Below are 24,311 nucleotides of genomic sequence, written 5' to 3'. Positions count from 1 at the left end.
CCTTAGGTGTTAGACGGCCAACTAGTGCACGTTTACTAGCACATACTGACTAGCACGTATTTGTCCCAGAATCATGAACACCTGAGGCACTATTGCACTTCAGGTGCTATTTTCCTAGCACATAACGACTAGCACGTATTTGTCCCAGAATCATGAACACCTGAGGCACCATTGCACTTCAGGTGCTATTTTCCTAGCACATAACGACTAGCACGTATTTGTCCCAGAATCATGAACACCTGAGGCACCATTGCACTTCAGGTGCTATTTTCCTAGCACATAAAGACTAGCACGTATTTGTCCCAGAATCATGAATACCTGAGGCACCATTGCACTTCAGGTGTTATTTTCCTAGCACATAAAGACTAGCACGTATTTGTCCCAGAATCATGAACACCTGAGGCACCATTGCACTTCAGGTGCCAGTTTCTTAAATAGCACTTACTAGCACCAATTGCACCTGAGACACTTTGTGCCTCAGGTGCTAGTTAACGCGCTACTTGCAGCACAGCATTTACCTGAGGCACGTCCATTACCTCCTGTATTTCAAGCATTGATACATTCACATTCATGCACCTGAGATGACACGGCATTTCCATTACTTCATGTACATCAAGCAACGAAACAAGTGACAGAGGTGACATTCTTAGGAAAAGTTTAGGCACCCGCAGACTAACGCCTAACACCGCAATGTTTGACATGTATGCGATGCGCACGGACCACATAAAGTAAATCTTAGTTGGCTTCTATTCACATAAAGATTATACATTTTATGCATTGACATGATTATTATCACTGGGTGGCAGTTGCAAGCATAAAATGTGAGTATATTAAAAGCAGTGTTAGGAACATTTCTAATATACATTCAATCACATGATTTATTTCTTATTTATGCATGTAGTAGCTATAAAAGATCTGGATAAAATGTGGTATTTGAAATGGTACAGAACATGATTGATTAATATAACTACCACTTTGTATCTCAATTACAGACTTAAAAAAACAAACTTGGCACAAAATGCTCCAAACTGCCTGAAGAATCCAAGATAATGGATTATTTTCCTGTAGTGTTTCAATCCCAGTAGACATGAATCAAATGTAAGGCTGTAGGGAAACACACTTAGCTGGATTGCATTCGGTCACAAATGGGTTAAAACACAAGCAAATTTGACTGAATAAATTGGGTGACTGAGAGGTTAAAGTTGAAACAATCAGGTTTTTCAAACAAAAGTCGGCCGACCAGTGTTGGAAACTGACAAAAAATACTATACTTTTCTGGTGCTATTATTTTACAGGATCAAATTTTGAATGTAAATTTCCAACATTTCAATGAGGTACTACGTGAAATGACTGTAGTTTTGTTTGTAGTTTTGCTTGCCCATGTACATTCCCTTAACACTCCCAGTTAAATTAACAGTTGAAATTATCAGTTTCACTTGACGTATTCGATATAAAATATTACACAACTTCTCAAAAATTTTGAAACTTTTCAACACTTAACTTTTCATGAAACACTTATTAAAAAACTATTAGTTGGCATTGGTTAATATTTTCTCATTACTGAATATGGATCCCTTCCTCTTTGTTTGGAAGACCCTCTAAAATATTTTTAAATGTTATATACCCTTTCATTACATTATTTATTAGAAAATTTTGATTTGTCCAGTTAACTTGTTCTTGTTTTCTAAATGCGTAATAACAGACATGAATTATGAATTAGAAGAGATCAAGGTAGTGAGTCTTTCTGGCAAATTAAAACTGAATTGAAACCAAAATGAGGGTCAGTATAATTTGAGGGTTTGTCAGTGTCACAAAAGGGTAGGGATATGTCTCACAATAGTGTCCACCATTCCCACCAAACATTCAACTGACAAGTTGTGGCTGTTTAAATGTCACGTTAACCATAAAGCAAACCACTGCACAGAAACCCAAAACAGGTTTTAAGTATCTTGTTTTGTGTTCATGGAAATGCATTTGTCACAGATGAGAAATACACCTAACATCCATTCCCCTGAAAAAAATCTCTGCATTTCAATGTTGATTTTTCTGTGTCCAATTCAGTTTCATATTGCATGAAATCCTCACACTTAATAAAGAAGCAAATGTTGTAATCACAATTTGCCAACACGAAAAAATCTGTTAAAAGTCATGCACTGAGTCTCTCCTGATTGACATGCAACTTTGGAAAAAGTCGTTTATCTAACGATAAAGATCTGACCCTGCTACCTGTATGGTCAATCCTAATTAACAGTATAGGTTACTCCAGACTTTGGCATGTCTTTCACCATTCTGCCCAGCAGAAAATGCTGCAGGAATTTGAGCATGACGGAGTATCCATGTGGATATTCGAAGTCAAGGATGTAGTATCCACCCAGTAAAGTGAGTATCCTCCGCTTGACTGGTTTTTGTCCATACACTTCAACCATGGTTCTTTGAAAGCTTACAACGTGTGCTCCAGTTGGTACCTTGTCGTCCATGCTGATCACGAGGGTCGGGGAATTTTGTGTGTTGTCAATTTTCTCACCAACCTGCGTTATTACCAAGAAAATTAATTTATGAAATGTGCATTTGGATTGTCAAGCAGTTTACAGGGAATTTTTTTACTGTCCACTGTTGTCAGCACAGCCACTTTGGTTTCAGCAAACAAACACCTGTATAGACACCCATATTGCTTCCTCAACTATGGAACAAGAAGGTGTGGGATTTTTTCCATCCTATGCAAATTGTGTTGCTCATCATAGGTATGAAACAGTTTACTCAAAAGAGAAACTGTCGCACTTGATTTACATTTAATCTAATTCTATTGAAGAAAATGTGTAAAGATCTGTATTTCATGTAACAAATATCAAGTGGCTTTAAATTATGAAATCAGAGGAAAATTATTGCATGAAAAAATCTACACTTTTCCAGTTCCTTCTGTTTGAAATCCCCCTGCTTGTCAAGGAAAATGCGTGCGTAATGACAATGAACATATGCAGAGAATTTTGAGAAACTTAAAAGGAAATGGAACAATAAAATAAAGGGGGATGGCTCACAAAATTACAAATGTAAACTTGTAATAATAGCTGTCCTATTTCATTCTGTGCCACTCTGTATTTGAACAGCCTCCTGAGAAATTCAGCACGGGATCTATAATGAACAATTTGTTACAGGGAACAATTATAAGCCCCCCCCCCCAAAAAAACACTTTCTACAGCGGTGGCCACATACAATGGAGGGGGCCTCAACCTGGGCAACCTAGCCTACATATACTTGTTTATAAACGACCTGTGTCGTTTATCCTTCGACAGAAGGTGTTTAACAAACGTTTGGGCTCATACCTACCAATATCTGATCTAGGCTAGGTCTATACATGGGAACAGTTCCATTCTTTCCCTGCATGACCTTTGCATACGTGCAGCCGTGCACGGGTAAACATAGCGTTGGGATCGGTCATAAGACCTAACGTTAGGGTCACAGTGAATCCCAGCAAGTAAAATCTGTTTCTCCCACAGTAAGAAACAGTTGAAACTAATGCAAACTGCTTGAATACTTACTCTCAAATTTCTCGATGACATCATCGGACATGTCCTGTTCCCGACGGAAAGCACACAATTCTTCTGTTGTCTTCGTCTTCAGTTCTCCGATCAACGACGCCATGTCACTCGCATGTGTGCAATCGTGTCAACAACATACAAACGGCCGCCGGTGCATGTAGTATGCTATAACGTACATGAACGTACGTGTACATACGCGCCCGCGTACCTGTGTCATATTTCATGCCAGGACTGTTTTTCATACGCAGCAGGAAAAATAATCCGGTTAAAGGCTATACTCTTGAAATACAAAACGGCACTTTGTTACTTGGCAAAAGAAACGAACAGTCTAGAGCCTCCTTCACATGACCAATGCAAGATGGATTTATATGAAAAATACTGGACTAGAAAGTACTAATAAAAGGGGAAAAAAGTATAAATTAATACGCGAAGTGTTTCCTGTCACGTGATCAAAAGGGCGGCACGTGATACATCAGGTGTCTCAGGTGATGAAATTCCCCCACTTTAGCCTTTGATGATGTGCCCTGCTGCTGAGGTTAGGCTTGGGCTAATCGCATAATGAAGATGGCTTGCCAAAATACAGCTCAGCTTTTCTTCGGTGGGCTAATAAATGAGGGTTCACCGGCCGCGATCGCCGCAGTGGAGAAATATGTAGTGTTACTTGCACAATATTATTCTTTATCAATTCCGGTGCATAATTAACCATTCAAGAGCTGGAAATACGTGCCCCATTAGGTAAGAGCAGACTCACTAGCTACAGGCATCGAACCACTGCTTCATGTGGAGGAAGCCAAGTCTTGTAGTTGTTAAGTATCACGTACCTTGTTTTATTACTTAGACAATTTAAGAGCATCATGGATGTATGGGTGGCATATTCACTTAAGGTTCTAAATCCTATTGTTTCCAACACATGCAAAGCCAAAGCCACAGGCAGGGACGTCGGCACGTCGAGTTATAAAACATATTATGTTTACCAGGTAGGCCTACGCATTACGTACATGTATGAACATATACTGGTGCCTCATGTTAGATCAAATTCACTACAGGTAACTAATATGCTTCAAGTACGTTGGTGCTGCAGTGCTTCAAGCATATGAATCCCATCATGTGTCAATTGCTACTTTTCAGGTGCAGCGAGTTTATACTGGTGCACTTCTGGTACCAACAAGAGTGCTTCAAGCATGTTATGTGCCATTGAATGAACCTCAGGTGTCAATATATTGCCACTTGAACGATTGAGGTGCAGTGAGTTTATATTGGTGCGCAAATACAGGTACATGAAATAAGATCAGATGCACTTCTGGTACCTACAAGAGTGCTTCAAGCATGTTATGTGCCATTGAATGAACCTCAAGTGTCAACATATTGCCACTTGAACGATTCAGGTTCAGCAAGTTTATATTGGTGCGCAAATACAGGTGCATGAGATTAGATCAAATGCACTACAGGTAATCAAAAATGTGCTTCAAGCACGTTAGGTGCCATTGAATGAACCTCAGGTGTCAACATATTGCCACTTGAACGATTCAGGTGCAGCAAGTTTATATTGGTGCGCAAATACAGGTGCATGAGATTAGATCAAATGCACTTCAGGTAACTAAAAATGTGCTTCAAGCACGTTAGGTGCCATTGAATGAACCTCAGGTGTCAATATATTGCCACTTGAACGATTGAGGTGCAGTGAGTTTATATTGGTGCGCAAATACAGGTACATGAAATAAGATCAGATGCACTTCTGGTACCTACAAGAGTGCTTCAAGCATGTTATGTGCCATTGAATGAACCTCAAGTGTCAACATATTGCCACTTGAACGATTCAGGTTCAGCAAGTTTATATTGGTGCGCAAATACAGGTGCATGAGATTAGATCAAATGCACTTCAGGTAACTAAAAATGTGCTTCAAGCACGTTAGGTGCCATTGAATGAACCTCAGGTGTCAATATATTGCCACTTGAACGAATGAGGTGTAGTGAGTTTATGTTGGTGCCCAAATGCAGGTGCATGAGGTGAGGTCAAATGCACTTCAGGTACCTAAAAGTGTGATTCAAGCACATTAGGTGCCACTGAATAAACCTCAGGTGTCAATATATTGCCACTTGAACGATTGAGGTGCAGTGAGTTTATATTGGTGCTAAAATGCAGGTGCATGAGGTGAGATCAAATGCACTTCAGGGACCTAAAAGTGTGCTTCAAGCACGTTAGGTGCCATTGAATGGACCACTGGAACGATTCAGGTGCAGCGAGTTTATGCTGGTGAGGACGTATAGGTGCATGAGGTGAGATCAAATGCACTTCAGGCACTAAAAGTATGCTTCAAGCATTTGAAGTGTTTTGGTTGAAATGTTTACTTTCACCTCACATGAGTCAGGTGTCCGCATGTTCTCACTTAATCGCCTCAAGTGCAATAAGTATTAAGTCACATGCACATGCAAGTGCACGAAGTGCGTGCAATTTTACAGTGTAGGAATTCTTCTCAACGAAATATGCAATCCAATGATAAGAGGATCTTTTTTATCATCATTTAGCGTCAAAAAATTAATCGCCATCCAACATCTGATGTCATCACAGCATTTTTCTAAAACTGACACTTGTTGCTGTATGTTACTGGCAGTTGGCTGAGCTGACAAATAGGGAAAAGGGAAAATGTTGCTTTCGATTTTGCGCTTTCTCAAAAAACTATAAAAAGTAAGCATAGAAACGTCAGGAAAATAACAATCCAGCATAATCATCATCTGTGAGCTTGCTTCTAACTGCATGTAATCAGTATCCCTTACGCGCATCAGTCATTTTGCTAGTTGTAGCAAATATTTCTCTGTACAATGATTTTGATTTCTTTACCTTTTATATCAATCATATTGACTGTGTGTAAATATTAGATTTTTATTTTTGGTTACTGTATTTATTTGCTCTAACAAGTAGCTGTAACTGGATTTAAGTTATTTCCGTCATGATTACCGCATGAGTCTTTTGCTTTTCCTTATGTATATCTGTATGCCACTCGAATACATATATTTATACAGAGCTCGGATTTTTATAGAAGACATTATAGATAGACAAGACATTGCATGGCTTGTCCATCAGAGTTATTTGTTCTGTCGATTTGTTCGGCAAATATAGATTTATGTCAATACGACTGACTGTGATCAAATGTCTGTTAACGTATATGGTGCTTTTCTTTTTTTCAGGGTGTCTCATAAGCCCTAGGTCTTGGGAGGTTTACCTCAACATTTTTGCTTAAACTGTTTCATTTTCCAAAAATTGATTTAGCTCCAGTATTTCTTGTGCTTAGGGCAAACGTTTTCTTTCGATTGGACACTTTCAGAATTTATCGAAGGGACTCGCCCATATCACAAGGTTTGCCCGAACGCGGTATTGGACCGCGGACACCTTGGTTGGCAGTTATAAACCGAAAGCCAATTGGTCGCATACCTCTGCATTTGCAATGTAAAATTATAAAAAAACGTTGAGGATACTGTGTTTCTGTGATTTCCCCTTTATGGTCATTTTGATTCCTTTTTGACGTTCAATTTTGCTGCTTCTTTGTACGTGCTTCGTCGGAAATCCGTAGAATACTGACAATTTCTGTTTGACGGATGTTACAATCATAAAAAGCCCAGACGTGGAAATTGTAGGCGAAGCCTTTGTGCCGTCTGAGGCTACTCATTGTTAATGTAGTTGACATTAATATTGTGTAAAACATGGACTAGTGTATCAGTCTGAAAAAAGGCATCTTTGTGTTTGTGGGCCTGACCAGAGAAAGGCAAAACTTAATTACCCACATGTGTATTTCGTTTTGCCTTACTATTTCATAATGTTTTTCATAATGTATTTCATATGTAGCAACGCCACTGGAGACTGCAGATAAATACTCCGTTGCAATGCATGAACTCTAGTTAGGTGTAATCTTATGTTTTGAAACGCTTTAGCTTGGTCAATCTTTTCCAGGTTGTTCTAAAGAAAATAATGAAATTTGAGTGTGGTAACTGATTATCTCCTTCAATTTCTTCGCAGCTGTCATATAGCAGTCCGTGGTGTATGTAAATCTTTTTCGTCATCTTGTAGAGCAGGAAAGGCTGCGATAGAGCCAGATGTGACATGTCGTAAAAGGGAAAAAATACGTCATTACAAGTGACGAAATGTCGTCAAATGGAGATGTGCATACCCAAGGATGCTAGTGTTGCAAATGAAGTTTACCTTCTTTTGCGTTTTGTGGTTCTTGGGTTGAGACTCAGCCTTAAAAAATCTGATAGCTTTAATGTAGAAGTCATCAGATTATACAGTGGGACACAGGGAACTCAGGGCAACCTTTGATGGGTAGGCTTCATCTAGTGCGTTTTTTTTTCCCTGTGCAAGTGACCCTGTTGGGCGCGGTGTTAGCTGAGAAAGTGTGTTACTTTAGCCAAGAGCCCGACCCCAGCCAGAATGGTCGTCTTCGCTGGGTCTTGCCTGGGAGTAAGAGCGATTACTGTCGGTGTACCAGCATCTGGCCGGGTCCCTTGTACACCAAGCCGCTCCAGAGATCACGGGAACCGTTCTACACTGATACCCCAATCTTTACCAGCGACCAAGAGGAGATTCATCACTACTTTGACTGTCATGGTTTGTATACGCATAGTCGATTTAACATTGTTTGTGATAGAAATTCTGTCGCCATGTTATTTAAGGGTGGAGTACATACCATTGATAGAAGAACGTGTCTATTTTTGTATTTTGAATACTTAGTCACAGTTTTATGAGGCCTATCCCTTTGTAAACACGCTTAGAAGTTGAACATTTCGTGCCCTGTGATCATGCACTAAACACTATCTAGGCTTATCAATAGTTTAATTAAAATCATAAGTTTCACTTTCGATTTCGTGTTACACCATTGTGTTTGCTCTGATTTAATATAACCTTTATCGCTATCTGTAGGTTTCAAAATGGTTAGAGTTAATTTCTAAACTGTTTAGACTACTATTAGAAAATAAAATAACAATTAAAATTCTAATAATAAGAATACAAAGCACAAGATTCTTTAGACGTGGGCCTGTTATGACTTGTGTTTTCTTGAAACGTATCGGTTGCCTTGATGAACAACGAGGGGCAATCATCATCTGACAGTGGGTAGTGTTGGACATGCATGGTGAAATAATTTGCCGACAGGGCCATATTATTGCTGGCAAAACTGTTCCTGGGGTGCAGAGTAATTTGGTCAGGGATTCTTCGTCCGTCTGTTCCCAACATAAGGGGTATTCATTTCATTTTGTTTCAAGATGCCAGCAGTGCTTACCCTTGTCAAAACTGTTTCCGTTGTGAATATATTTCAGCAGTGGAAGTTGTAAATTTTAAAACGTTCCGTGGTAAGATTCTAGCTTTCATGTTGCAAACAGAAACCAATGCTCAACAATCATAAGCAAGACACTTGACATATAATTATTGTTGTGGTTGCTAACCTGTTTTACTCCAGGTAAACTCATATGCTAAGCAATATTATATCCCCAACCGTGTTTATCATCTATATGAAACTGGCACCTTCAACTGTTTTTATTTCACTTTCCACCCTCCTTTCATCAACATCATTTTAGATAGGCTACACTACCTACACTAAAATTGACGTTTTGATATTCTTCTTTCAATTGTTTAAACTCATCAGATAAAACTCCAACCGTCGTGAAAGAAACTGACGTACAGATCCGTACTCAGCTAGTTTTTCAAATAAAACAAAATATCATGCATTAAAGCTCCCCACTGATACATTCCGTTGTTTTCTTCGTTTGGCTTTCTACAATTTCTAATTTTGTAGTCTGCAGAAGGAGTTTTTAAATAGGCAAAAACAGAGATTGATTGCATGAAGATTTTTTGTAATTTGAAATAATGTTTCTAAATAAGAGTAAACTGAAAAAAAATTCCACTCCAGCGAAATGTACACATTTGTCGTCACGTCGAATTCACCCCCCTTTCGCTTGTTTATGAACCGACCTATGGTCTCATTAAAGCCTGCAATCATTTTTCACTCTGTTGTTGAACTGTATCAAGACACATTTACGGTGTGCTGTTACGTGTTCCGACTGTCGAGATTGGTGTGACTGTCGGCTCGTAGTCTCAGTCAGTTTATTTCATTCAAAACTGAGAAGTAATTTGAATGTAAACTAAGAATTAACTTCCTGTCTGATTGTGTCAAGATCCTTGCAGTCCTAACCCTTGTCAAAACGGAGGAATATGCAGTCCGTCTGGCGGCTCTTTCCAGTGTCAATGTGAACCTGGTTTCAACGGTACAAGTTGCGAGGACAAACCATTGGGTAATTGAATAATATGATGCTGAAGTAAAGCTTCCCTAGTCCTGTTTTTTCCCATTATGTAGTTGCTCCAAAGTGTCCCTAATATTTACAAATAGGTCATTTGGGAGACATTTTGTGTTAAATTTTTCAGCATTAGGTAGCATACACGTACTAAGGAAAAATATAGTGTGAAACTGAAGAGGTGGGACATCGGAAAAGCAAAAGTCAGACAAGGACCATCATATGGCATTTAATGCTTGTTTTTGTAAAAAAAAAATAAGCAAAATGAATGATGAATACCTTGACCTTATTTTAGACCAAACTTCGACAAGTTTCGTGAGCTTTTGTTATAAAAGTGTTGTTTCCTCCACCAATCTTTTGACATACAATAATAACATACCTGTGCATGCATACAATATTTCTTTCTTCAGACTGTGAAGCCTTGTTTTCGTCTGGTGTCCGTGAGGGCGGTGTCTATACCATCTACCCAAGGAATTACCCTAACGGTTTGGAGGTCTTCTGTGATATGGATACTACATCCGGAGGCTGGATTGTAAGTCTGTATTAAATATAAAATACTCCAGTCTAATTTTCAAAACGTTGATTCAACAATTCTTCCTTCGTGTTTTTGCTGAAATCGACTGGACTCGAAAAAAATTTCTTTGGTGTTTGCAGCCAAGTGGAACGAAGAAAGGCGGTGTGTAAGTTTCTATTAAATATTAAGGAAATATACCTAAAATAAATTAAAACTAAATGATAAATCCATGCAGAAAACAGTTAATCCAAAGTGTTGGCAGCCACAGAAATTACGAAAAGATCAGCAATAAAGAATTTATCAATGAAACAAATATGTAATATTATGAAACAAATTTCATCGGTTTTTTATATTTAATGACGGGCAAAAGATAATCAAATATCAATTTCCCAAACTGACAAGACACAAGGGAAGATGGTGTGATGTAGCATATTGATGAAAGGGTAAGTGTACGTGCAACAGTAATGAAAATCATTCTAACTAAGTCCTGGTGCTACAAAACGTTAAAGTTGTCAAAAGAAAGAAAAGAAAAGAGGTCTTTACGAGTCCTCCGAAAGTCAGCGGTGGGATATGTTAACGAATAAGAGCACGGAGGTGATAAATATCTTAAAACCGTCCCGGGGTGGAAATCTGAGAAAGTGGAAGGGTCGGAGGGCTTATCAAAACACGGCACTGGCGGCCACGTCCACGATAAAGGCTTACATCTTGTACATTTAATGTACCATAAGTCTTTGACTTAAAGGAAAATTATACTTGCACAGTTTTAGCGCCATTTGTAAATCGAGGACATTTCTGCTAGCTGTGTATTGCGCGTGGTTGTTGGACATGCAGTTAAGAAAATAAGTTGACACGTTCAATTTTATCGCAAGACCTAAAGATATTAGTAATGGGATATGCCCCCATCTTCCTTACATACGCACCTGTTGAAAGGATGTACAAGAAGGAAGGGAATTAAACCACGGTAAGTGTTTTACTCCTTTGGGTACGCATAATAAAGATGTTTACGAACAGCAGAGGACAAAATTATATTGGAAACCATTCAATATAAACTAAGGTTTTTTTATTATAGGTTTTTCAGAAGCGGTTTGATGGGTTGGTGAATTTCACTCGCAACTGGACCGAGTACCGGGATGGATTCGGCGATCTGACGGGCGAGTTCTGGTTGGGAAACGAGAAACTTCGTCAGCTAACATCGGAATATGAATGGTTACTACAGATTAATCTGGCGTCTGAAGACACGTCTTACTTTACACCAGAAACCAGCTACTGGTGGCTATTCCGTGTCGTAGGCTACAATTACAGCGTGAACTTGGAAGGATTAGTAGGTACGATAAATCATCGATGATTCACTATCACGCACGATCACAGGCAGGGGCAAGAGAGCGAGAGAGACAAAACTAGAAAGCAAGCATATTTCTAGTAGAATCAAATGGTTGAGGGAAGACCTGTTTTTGAAAAGTAAATCAAATACCCTTTGCATTGGTGTGAACTGCGCAAGTCAATGCGGAGTGTTTGTCTATGGTAGATATGTAACGTTTTGCCGTTTAAATAAAAAGCTACAATCATATGGCACATACTTAAATGTGTTCTGAACGTACAAAAAACGATAAACCATGTATTGGGGAAGCTTGGTAAAGGGAAGAATTTCAAAAAGAAAGAACCTCTTTACCATCATCCCGATAAACCCCGCTCCTTTTTGATAACTGAATGAAAAATGAAATCTTAAAAAATGATCACGGTTTTAGTCATAAATATAGAAATTCTTATGAGCATCAAAGCCAAAAAAACCCAGTAAAACCTTTCAAATGGTAAACAAAAGTTGAAAATAATTAACTGCTACACAAAGGTGCATTTTGATTATTTGTATTGGAGCTACCCTTAAAGTTATCTACAAATGGCTAAAAGTAGTGGAAACAACGGCAACAAATGGACCTGAAACTAAAACCAGTTTAAGATGTTTTATAATACTGTTAAATACTGTTTCTTAAATGGAAGCCGAAAGTTTTCGTTGTTGTGGTTGTAGGATTGAAAATTAATTTACTTTTTACATAAGTAAAGAATGGGATGTATTACTTAGAAAATATTTCGGAGGGAACCCTTGTTTCAGCATCGCAATCTTTTTGATCTGCTTGTGCCAATCAAGCTCTTGCATGTTTGCCTGATTGTTCATCTTTGTAGGCAATTCCCCCTTGCCATCAAGTCAGACATCACACCCGTTTTCGACTTACGATAAAGACAACGACGGTGAGGACCATCTCAACTGTGCTGCTCTGACGAGAGGAGGTTGGTGGTTTGACCAGTGTGAGTCTCCGCAGGATTCTTGGAGCAATCTGAACGGTGAATATTTCCTTCCAGAGGATTCCACAGACAGCTATTACCGCGGTATTAGATTGGCTGATGACTGGGCTGACTTTGAAGTAGCTGGAAGAACTGAAATGAAGCTGCGTCGCTTCTTGCCAAATGGTAATCACTATAAACTTAGTTACTTTTTGTCTAAATATGAGTAAAACTTAACGGAGTAATAATTTATTTCATGTGGTTTTTCTATATGTCTGCACTATCGATTTGCTGTTTAGCTTTTGAGCTGTTGAAATGTGTACCACAGAAATTATATGCAACATTTTTAAAAGACTGAATCGGGGAAAATTTGGAATATACTTTGGGATTTCATCAACTGATACCCTCGTGCCTATCGCCTACTGAAATGAATTGTATATTACTATGGTACTCTTCACGCGTAATTTGTAGTTACAATGTACATGCTCACTAACCCCACGCGTCATTTTCGACGGTGGAGAGTCTTAAATCTCTAATTTTCATTAGACTGAGAGGTGATCCCATCGTTTACTTTTCTGTTGAATCTTGTTAATACTTCCACCGTTTTAAGTCGTGTGAAAACGGAGGTTGCTGTAGCCTACCGATTCCTCCAAGTCCTTTCATTGTGACTGTACATCCATTTTGATTGGTGATCTCTGTCCAACGTCTTTCGTTAAAATTGTTGATTTTATGTTGCTGTTAAGCACAAACCAATGCTCAGAAATCAAATCCACGAGCAACATACTTCACGAGTTTGCCGAGAACAATGATGCGTAAAATCAAATAACTGCGCCAACGCATGAAATCGAATACATACAAACGGAGAAAATCAAATCTCGTTTTTGACGAAAGAAACAACAATTTTCACAAAAGGTTTCATATAAGGTAAATTGCCAGATTAAATGATGGAATTACCGGTAGAACGGTGAAGAGATAATATGACTAATGCAATTGGCGAATTGAATATCGATATTAGCATAGTGAATAATGAAATCGCTGGAAGGACCAGCAAAACTGTAGAATGAAATGGTGAAAGCAACGGGACCTATCAATAATATCAATGGTGTTACATAAAGTTATACGCTGTTAATACTTTAGGGCACTACTGGTGCATCGTCAACACAGTGGTAAATGGCTGACGTGGTGCATATACTTGATGCATTCGACTATGCTACCGCGAACTATATATTGACAATTATAGAGACTGATCCAAATGAACTAAAGGACGCAGGTAAAAAATAACCCTTCTCAATCGCATTACTAAACGCGGTATAGCAGGCAAATATTGTTTATTAATTAAACAGCAAAAAGTGTGAGCAATTGGTTTATGCAGGTTATCCAACACATACGTGGTTGGACATTCGCGTATGAACAGGGCTATGCGACGTGGCTGTGAAGACAAACTTATTCTAGCCTACCACTGCATACAATCAGCATGTTTCATTTGTAGATTATTGTTGAATGAATTCTGCTTCCTGTACCGGCAATTCCGTTGTCAAGGATTATTTTCTTCACAGATTTATTGTGCAAGTTCAACTCTCAGTAAAAATTAGCGATGTACTTCCTCCAAAATGGATCAGCACCCTTAGCCTTGAGGAAGATCGTTTCTGCCACAAATAGTACCAGAACTTATAGGTCAGGCCCGCGGGATGTCCGCCAGAATATCTTTGATGAACATCCCATTATCATCCCCGTGCATCTATATGAACGAGCTCCACGGGTAGTGACGCAGTTGCCATTTCGAACAAACCCAATCTGTCCGGAGCTAGAAAAACGGGCCAATGGATATTTTGAGGTTTTGTCTTAAGAGATTTTAGAAGATTATCAGACTTTCTTTTCATTTTTCTGACATGACTTCGTTGTTAATGAAAGAAATGCTTCCCTAGTTTTATGCCACTGGGAGCTAGTAAGAGAAACAGGTGGACGAGAGGAAGGAAATGGTCTTGTTCAGTTTCTGATTTTACTCTGTGTTTGTCTTCATATTCGATGAATCAAGGACTGATCCATTACATATTTATTTAACTGTGCCAAGAAACCATCAGTTCGCTCAAGCATTATTGAAATTGGGGAGGGGGAGTTGCATCATCCGTCAAACCTTTTTTTTTTCTGATTTTGTACCTGATTTCATCAGTGGACATCGCAAAAAGCTATACTTAATTGTGTAAGATGCCATTTCTTGTGACAATGTTATACCGACGACCGAATTTGGGTTTTGCACTGCTACGGAAAGCCCCCTTTTCTTTATTCCTTCGGAACAATAACTTGACTGTTTCGTTTCTGTTTGATTCTTGTCAAGGTTCTTGCAATTCCGAACCTTGTGAAAACGGAGGAACCTGCCTTGAATCTGACAGTTCTTTCTACTGTCAATGTGCACCTGGTTTCCTCCGTACACGGTGCGAGGACCATCTTGGCGGTAAGACCAAAGCTTACGATTTCAAACTCAATTTCAAGATTCAGATTCCTCTATCAGAGGCAAAGGTAGCCAAGTCCTGCCTTTTTTGTTTGTTATAATTGTACATTAGGTTTGCACAGTGACCTTTGTGAAACGCCTGTGGTTACAACAGTGATTTAACAGACCTGCTATATAAGCAAGAAACTGCTAAGTAGATTTCCTGCACGGAGCAAATGTAACGAAGAACCAGTCACGCGCAATATACTTCACTTTTCTGCTTTGGCATATATCTCTTGGCTCAGTGAATGTCCTTTTTACTAATTCCTAGATTTTGGCGGTTTCCATTCACCCAATTTTCCCGAATTCCTGATATTTACACATTCGAAAGTATCGGTATTCTTTTAGTTACAAGTGCCAACACGATGACATGATGTTCTTAAGATGTGTGAAATAAATTTTAAAAATTCCAGCCACATTGCTGCTAGTTTCAGATGGTAACGCAACGTTCAACGTCATATACGGCATTTTTAAATGCTTTGCTGATGTTCTCAGTGATGATATTGTACCTTTATTTACACATGACGGTTCTGCCCACATACATTGTACAAGTTTGTAGTCCGTGCAGAAAGTTTCTTCAATCACTTTCTACGTTTTATGTATTACCAGTCAAGTGAACGAATTTCAATGGTGATGTCCATCGGTGTAAATCCGCGGGGAATGGGGGTATGCATCCTCCAGCTTTTTAACCGGGGTCGGCTATTGAATTTCCTTAGATTGTGAACAAGTTTTTAGACATTCCAACGAACCAAAATGTATTCATTATCACTCAGAAATGGAAAACAATTAAAAAAAGCCATGCTAAGCCGTTTTGATGTGAACTTCTGCATGAATGTAATACACCTGTATCATGAACACCGCCCCCTATATAGTGTCACGTAGCGTCGACATCTCTTGGCGCTTTTCAAATTTCCATGGCCAGGCAAGTCACCCCCACCCCAATATCTGGCACATATTTACGCCGCTGGCGTTGCATAACATTATCAAGGATAGACTTTCTCAGCAGTTGCCTGACGTGTATTTTTTCAATGACAAAATCTTCGCTATTTTTCATTTGGTTAATTTTAGCCACTGTGTGTTAAAAAAAGGCTGTATGGAAAAATGCTGATAATCTTGAGTATTGTTGATTGGCGCACAAAACTGGTTTTTGCCAGTGTAAGCCTACTGGCCCCATACATGATTTTACGATGATGGATATCCTAAATCATTCAATCGTTTACTTGGCTATTAAATTGTATTTAGATGTAACTGTAGTTGCTACGTTCTTATCAGAGTTTGACATTTTGTGGTTTGTTCAATACTGAAAGATTTTTTTGGGGGTCTCAGACCTTTAATTTCCTTCCAACCAAGAAGTAATTCAAATGTTTACTTCCTGTCTGATTTTGTCCAGATCCTTGCAGTTCTGACCTTTGTCAAAACGGAGGAACATGCTATCAACGGCAGTCTCGCCAATACTGCCAATGCGCACCCGGTTTCAGAGGTGAACACTGCCAGAAAAGACCTGAAGGTAAGACCAAAGCTTATATTTTCTTATTTCACATTACAGTGAATTGGAGCTTGCCCAGTCACGTCATTAGATCCCAGAGTGTTGGGTGTAAGGTCTTATTTATCCAGCGTGCTCGCTATCGCGAATGTGCACCCATTTTCATACGAACACACTGCGAAGACAACCCTTTCGTTGAAACCGAAATTTCCTTTTCTTGATCTTATACAACAGTGAAATAAAGCAAGCTCAGACCTGTGACATGCAAGTAATCCCAAAGTGTCAGGAACTCATGATGCCCAGTTGGGTGGAGTATGTTGCACGCATGAATCAAGGCTTCATCTACCTTATCATCGAACTACCTGGCCGACTACACAGAGCAATTACACACGATTCTCATTACCATGGCAACGAGGCCTAAGGAGGACATAAAAATCACGAATCCTTTAATGGGATGTAGTGGAGGAAAACCACGTGAAATTCAGACGATGTGAAAAGAGAGTGGAAAAGGAGCCTGTATTAAACCAAGGGACTCTGTTCTAAAACTCACTGGCGCCCGTGTATGTGGCCACGTTTTAGATCCATCAATATCGGCAATGGATATTGTTAAATTTACAAAAAGCTGTTTCTTTCAGCTAATTGTTACAACGTAATGGTGTCCTTAATAGTCAAGGAGGGAAACTGGGTAGAAGTTTCCCCCAGAAAATATGTTGCAATGTTGGAATGAATTGATAGCGATATTAATTTAAACAATTTACTACTATACCAACTTTGGCAGGAGGCAGAGATAAATTTTAATGGGTGAAAAAAGTTTCGGTTTTAAAAAGAAATTTGCTCCCCCTTCCTAAACCTGCGTACATGCTGTTATTATAATACATAACGTCTTTTTCTCAGGTTGTCGTAGTTTTGATTTTCGTGGTATCCGCCAGAGTGGTGTGTACACCATTTACCCGTCAAAATACCCTGACGGCCTGGAGGTCTACTGTGATATGGATGCTGCATCCGGAGGCTGGATTGTAAGTTTGTCTTATCATTTTAAGGAAGGGTAGCCCAATCGTTAGGCTGAATTTTCCCTCAAATGTAGGATTTGCAATCAATGTCAGAGCTGAAACAATTTTGTAGAGATATAGAGTTGACAACTCACTTACGAGAAAACACGTGTTGCAAACTAAACAGCTGAACAAGTTACGTTTATGTGTTTTTATTATGCCAGTGTTTTAAGAATAGTTCAGTGGATAAGGCTGTATTTGTTTCTATTTTACATAAAACAAAAAACTTTAATTCTAATAAGAATTGTAAATATCCAAAGAAAGTGACTTGTTCCAGGGTTTTCGCCAACAAAGAACTTACCAAAACAATCACATTAGTAGATGATTAATACTACTCGATCGGTCACAATTCTTCTAAAGACTAGTAAACAGATTTAAAAAGTACAAAATCTCAAACTAAATTTCATGCCATGAGAATCTGAAGAAAACGAGAAAATTGCTACATATTATATCGAAAGATAAATGCCTTCACCAACGGTGAGATTAAACTAAATCTAGATCTTACATCACTATAAACTCGCCGAATAAGAGAAAACCAGTCTTTAAAAGTCTTCTGCAATTGCAATGCATTACTCCCTATAGCGGCAAATAAGGCAATGGGAAGGGTGATTAAATCCTATGAACAAGGTAAACAGCATTCTGCTGTTTACACTCAGTCCTCTTTTCATCTTTTTTTTTTTGTCTTTTAACCTTGGACGGTTAAAAAGACCAAAGACACCGCCGACAAGTGGAAAGAAATCCCCACCTTCGCTCAATAAACTCTTATATTGAAAGGCAATAAAACGTGCGTATGAAAGGAATTGCAAACACACATATTACTATACCAATGCATTCTTAGACGGAAGAAAATCTGTCAGTCATTCATTCAACACTAACTATGTTTGGTTGAAGGTGTTTCAGAAGAGGTTTGATGGGTCGGTGAATTTCACTCGCAACTGGACCGAGTACCGGAACGGATTCGGCAATCTGACGGGCGAGTTCTGGCTGGGAAACGAGAAACTTCGTCAGCTAACATCGGAGAAAAGGTGGAAGGTACGGATAGATCTGGAGGATGACCTGGCAGAGCATCAAACCTACCAGGCCAAGAGATTCGGCATCAGCGGCGACAAATACACCTGGACTCACCGCAAACGTGCTCATCATCATCAGGGTACGTAATACCACAGAAATACTCCTTATGGGATATAATATCAGAGGTTCTTTTGAACCAATGATTGGTATTTTGGTAACATTACACACTGTTCCTTTTGTAACCCTGAACCCATCCTTTATCCAAACGTCACGCCACCTTAGACTATACAATTCGGGGTAACAAATAACCCCAAAATATCAAAGCGATAAACTGTCAACCGCTGGCAGAATACGGAGTTCTAAAAATAACTGTTGCGTTCCCTCGATATCAGTCCCTCAATATCAGGCTGGTGGTAGCATGACTATTATTTAGTTATTTGGCGAGTGACATTCAGAGTTGACAATTTACTGAACGTGAGTGGATTAATTGTAGCCCCAATACTGTCCGAACTAGAACGTGGTTAGCGCAGTGATCTGATGAGGCACTGTATCATTTACTCAATAGAAGGACCAAGGCTAGCCTAGCCGGTAGAACTAGTGAGGTGCACGCCTCAGGTGTGTCTGTCTGGGTCAATGGTCGGGTTGTAGCGGTGCTGGGCTATATAGCTGGATATTCAAACGCACTGACTTCTCCATTAGAACGATATGGAGCCGCACAACGATCTGTCTGCCGCGCTGTACGTTTGGTTAGGCATCGCAGAACAAGGTTTTTATCCACCGCCCCTGACTAGTCTGAGCTGCGGAAGTTCTGTCCTAGTATGGGTTTAAAAGAGCTTAGAGATTAATAAAATATCAGCGTGGTTAATGAACTCAACCAACAGGCATTTTCCATCCCCAGGAGTCACGTAACTTTCCTGTGGTCGTGGGCAAAAGTTTAAGGTTTGTGTGTAAAAAGTTGAAAAACGGAATAATTTGTCACGTGTAAAAGAATGCAGCGCCGAGTGGATAAAAGTTCTAGGCTTATAAAAGTTGTCTCGAAGAATGATTGACATTTACAAAGTTCAACCAAAGGCGACCTTACTACGCCCAGCCACGCCCAGCCACCTGGAGGGTAGATTTTAACTACGCAAAATTCCTAGGAATCACAAAGACAACGGAGTAAGGGAGCATTCTAATCACGCCACACTCTAGCATAAGTAAATTGATAGAAAATTGTCATCTCAGCTAGGCTGTTGAATATGCATAATTCTAAGCTAGATAAGAAACCCTGGAATGCATGATATGAGAACGAGTTCAACTTGGGGACACTATAGAATTCCAGTACTGATCGAGTTTGAGGGTGTGCAAAATTATCATTAGTGGTGATCTCTCTCACTATAACAGTCAAATAATCACCAAACAAACCAGTCCTAGTTTATTCATCACATCCCATCACAAAATGACGAAAACAAACTTACGACTTGTTTACGTCGGGCCTCCCTTTCTCCATTTTTAGTTGTCCCTTTTAAGATTAACAACTTTGGGTAGAAATTTCACAGCAACCTGGCAAACATTAGTTAAAGGACACAATGATCCATAACGCTACATCGGGGAGTCTTTGCAGAGGGTCAGCCCTTGAACATTTCTCGCCTTAGAACCCTAGCTCCTTGAACATCGCACGAAACGACTGGAAAACAAAACCTGGAACTCATTTCACCAATTGTTCTTTATCAAGATGAGAGAAATCACCCATAGATGCTCAACACCGCAATTCCCTTTACTTCATTCGTTATTCTTGCTCAGTATCACGCTTTTTGTGAGATCGGATTGACAAACTTTAGTCTGATTTTCTTATTCCTTTTTTGCGTCCTCTTCTCATCAAGCCCTGTCTCAACTAGACGGGCGAAGCTTCTCAACATACGACATGGACAATGATGAGGATACCAATGCTAATTGTGCAGCTGAGCTGAAGGGAGGCTGGTGGCTCGACACATGCAATGGTACCCCTGGTGCTCTGTACGGGCTTAATGGAGAATATCAACAAGGTCATGATCGCGGTATAATATGGGCTGGATGGGAAGGCCATCGAATAGTCAAAAGCGAAATGAAGCTGCGTCTGTACAAATCGGTAAACTAATCGGAGACTCACAGTGGAAACGATTTGTGACGCAGAACAAATAATGTAATAATGCTTTTTCGGCAAACCTGTCACATCAAACCGAACGTGAGGTTCGTTGTGATTCTTGCATTCTTAGTTTCATGGCAGACTCATAATAAAGCATAAAACAGCGTACTTTGAATTTTCGCAGCTTTCGGTGTGGAAACTCATTTCAATCGTACACAGAACTGTTTCTTTAATCATCAAAATTGTCATTTTCCTATATTTAGACTGCTTCAGAGTCGCATCGTCATCATTTCACTCCAGTTTGGGCAGGTGGGTGGCTACTCATTCCTTAAGTAGCACCATCGTATTGGGAAGTAATTTGTATTCATTCCAGGTATGCTATTGTAGCAAGAGTTTTTATTCAAATATCTTGAAATGTGTGATCTTGCTCAATAAAGCTAGGTATAAACATTGTTTGTGACTGTAATAATGCTTTTTCGATAAACGTGTCACACAAAACTGAGCTTGAGGTTCTTTGTGATTCTTGCATTCTTTGTTTCATGGGGAACTAATAACAAACAATGAGACGCAAAGAATGTGAGTTATGAGAATTTGGAACTTAAGAAGTTTTAATAAGGAACTGGAAAATAAATGAATAAAGAAAAATAAATACCTGGTGTGCGTTTTGGATGATAGAGATTTCAAGAATCAATGTGGATGTGGTTATACTGGTCGATGATATGTTCAACATGACATTTCGTGATTAAGATGCCTGTCAGTTTGATGTACATTTGATTTAATATGTACATTTTGCCCAAACTACAAGTCGTTTTAAGAATTGCGGGTTCAGGTCTACTTTGTTACTACTATGATTGCAACCTTGTGGTGGTGTTTCCTTCCTTACTTATTACAATTGATAAATTATGGCAGCTGTTGAATAAATTAAAAACAATAACAGATTTCACTGCCAATGGTGTAATCAAACAACAAGTTTATACTTGGCTAGAACTTGCGCCGTGAACAGGAAAGAAGTGTATTTTGTGAAATTTGTGTATTTTGTGAATGTGTGAACTGGATTCTCAAACTTTTGCCAGATATACAAATCACTTCCTAAAGAGCACTGGTTCTGTAAATTCTGGTTTTAGGTTGGCGAGCTTTTAACTTTCGATGTTTGATGTGAGTTGAAACTTCGAAGTGTTGTATAAGCCGCTAATGTGCTCAGTCTTGAATGTACACAATGTGACGTTTCTGTTATAAATATGGAGAAAATATTTTGAAAAATGGGGAACAGAGACATATGGAGCGAGAGTTGAAAATCTTGAGCGGACATCATTTTTTGAGAACAGAAGGTGTTTACTTACATCTGCATGTATATGCATGAACGTCCGTTTATGTATTAAACTGCTGAAGTGCCCAGTTGATTAAATATTGATCATCTTTTTGTAAATCACACATTATAACTATACAAATTGTAGAAAATGAAATGTTCAATGTGATGGGGTAGTGAATAAGTTATTCAAGATTTGAATAATGGAGTGGAAAATTTTCATTGTGCACGATTATATAAAATAGGTTAAATAAGATTATATATCTTGTGAGAATTTGACCATAAGTTTAAAATGACCATTCAAAGAAATCATTGTGAAGATAGGTACACTCTTTAAAATCTCAAAATTTATTTTTCCAAAGAGCTTTTCAGATCAATGTTTACAACTGTCATAGTTCAAGGCTTGGTGGAAGATTAATTTCTGAGCTTATGCATTGTGCTTGTTATCATTGAGTGGAATTAGAAATAATGTGATATTTAAAGATTAATTTAAGATTCTTGTGTGTATGTTTAATTCCGAACTAGAAAGAAAGAGGTTAGTGGACCGAAGCAGAAGCTGGCTATTAAAGCCCCTTCCCCTCCTACACTTTCAGTTTTCAATATTGTTTCTTAATGCATCAGAAAAGCAGAAAATGTATCATTTTTGGCAAAATAGAATTCGCTTGGGCTTTTTCCCTTAACATTTGATCAAAGGGCTGAACATGAGATAAACATTTCCGGCATTTTGGCCATTGAGATCAGGATGTTTGGTCATGTGATTTCTTAGTTGAACTGGAAAATGAGGACAAAACGAGTAATCGTAGCGAGTGCTTTCATTTTTGGGAAAGGTTCTGATGGTCGAGACACAGTCACGATTTATTGTTGAATTCATTGCAAAATTGCAGTGTCTGAAACATGCATTTTTGAGGTAAACTTTCCAGGAATATCTGGATGTCTGCAGACAAACTGTGACATCCACAGCTACAACAACGACGGATGAAGGGGAAAACTTATCAATGAATTGGTGGATGTTGTCGTCATATTTTAGAATAACTGGATAAAAATAGAATAATTGATGAAAAATTGACATGTATTTCTGTCCACTGAAAATATGTTATTTTCAAGACATTTATGATTAGTTGATTTGTAGAGGTATAAATCAGTGAAGAAGTAGTATGTGGCGAAATACATTGATTCTATTTTGTTTCATCTGTTAAGTTTGTTTTTTCCATTTGCTCAGTTTATATGTGTAATTGCTTTGAATGCCTTAACTGTTAGATTGATTGCATATCTACGAAAAGGAAAGTAAGAATAGGCCACGTTAATTTAAGATGTAATATGACACTGACAATGACAGGTGACCATTTATTTCTTGACCATTTCTATTGCATTTTTACAAAGCCATTATCATATCCAATGAGATGTGATTCGCTGATACACATGTTGGTTTTACAAAAATTAATGAAGATGTCCTGAGGTCCCTACTTTTGTCCGGGGGGGGTTGTCTGGACAGATCCCATAAGGTTAGCGCATGAGAACTATGGAGGCCCGGCATTAAGGGTCCTAATCCCATCTCGGTCAACCTTCAAAATCTCCCTCGTATGAAGGATATCTTGTGCGCTGATCCAGCTTTTCATGGTAACAAAGCAGTTTGTACTTTGGCTCGTGTTTTTATCTGGCAAAATGGTGTTTTCCAATTAAAGTTATCTCCATTTGGAAATCTTGTAACCGTACAGATGTTTCCTACAAAGACAGTCAAATTTAGAAGGAAAATCTGCTTTAATCGATATTGGATTTTAAACGAAAGTTACATTTTGTCACAATTTGAATTTCACTGCAAAGATATCGATGATTATTTCAGATGCCACATCCAGCGCAATAAATATCAAAGCACAATAGGCCTACATTATCGAAACCAAACTTTTATCATGACTGCAACCATCAGCAACACGCACGCCTATAGAATGTGGTTGCTTATGAAACACTGCATTGAACTGACGTTCCTGTATTACAACTTTCTAGCCTCGGGCTTTAATTGAAGATCATTTCTTTTTATTTTTCAATGTCCAAACTAAATTATTTCAACAAAACAACAGGGTTTCTCGTCTGAATAAAATGATGGAATTAAGCAGAAGTAGACAGCTTCTTTATTCACAAACTGTTGTTCACAAACAGCGATTTATCAAACATTCCACGTGGTGAGCTTTTGGCAAATCCAATTGTTCATGTTTGAAGTATGTGCGGACGAGCAACAGCATTAACATAAAATGATAAAACCATCCTTA

The 24,311-nt window shown here is 38.8% G+C and overlaps 1 protein-coding gene and 1 long non-coding RNA gene across 2 annotated transcripts in view; one reads left to right on the top strand and one right to left on the bottom strand.

Annotated features, from left to right (window-relative positions):
• Positions 1-23,488, top strand: part of LOC147795488 (uncharacterized) — a 29,105-nt gene extending 5,617 nt beyond the window's left edge. Inside the window, exons 2-11 of the mRNA XM_087131800.1 lie at positions 7,891-8,136; positions 9,699-9,815; positions 10,226-10,347; positions 11,399-11,654; positions 12,508-12,792; positions 14,942-15,058; positions 16,485-16,601; positions 17,472-17,593; positions 18,518-18,776; positions 20,500-23,488. Of these exons, the coding sequence (XP_086987926.1) occupies positions 7,891-8,136; positions 9,699-9,815; positions 10,226-10,347; positions 11,399-11,654; positions 12,508-12,792; positions 14,942-15,058; positions 16,485-16,601; positions 17,472-17,593; positions 18,518-18,776; positions 20,500-20,753 (1,895 nt within the window). The 3' untranslated portion in view covers positions 20,754-23,488. The remainder of the gene's footprint in view (positions 1-7,890; positions 8,137-9,698; positions 9,816-10,225; positions 10,348-11,398; positions 11,655-12,507; positions 12,793-14,941; positions 15,059-16,484; positions 16,602-17,471; positions 17,594-18,517; positions 18,777-20,499) is intronic.
• Positions 843-4,006, bottom strand: LOC147795489 (uncharacterized). The gene is made up of 2 exons (XR_015423843.1): positions 3,537-4,006; positions 843-2,528 (listed from the first exon to the last, which is right to left on the bottom strand). It is a non-coding gene; the product is annotated as an uncharacterized LOC147795489 (long non-coding RNA).
• Positions 23,489-24,311: the final 823 nt, after the last annotated feature.

Source organism: Acanthaster planci, unplaced genomic scaffold, assembly GCF_054643075.1.
Source record: "Acanthaster planci isolate LZ-2023a unplaced genomic scaffold, COTS_SCS Contig15, whole genome shotgun sequence".
In the NCBI taxonomy this organism is placed as follows: Eukaryota; Metazoa; Echinodermata; class Asteroidea; order Valvatida; family Acanthasteridae; genus Acanthaster; species Acanthaster planci.
Note: the sequence above shows the minus strand (reverse complement) of the source record. Positions and strands in the feature narration are given on the sequence as shown.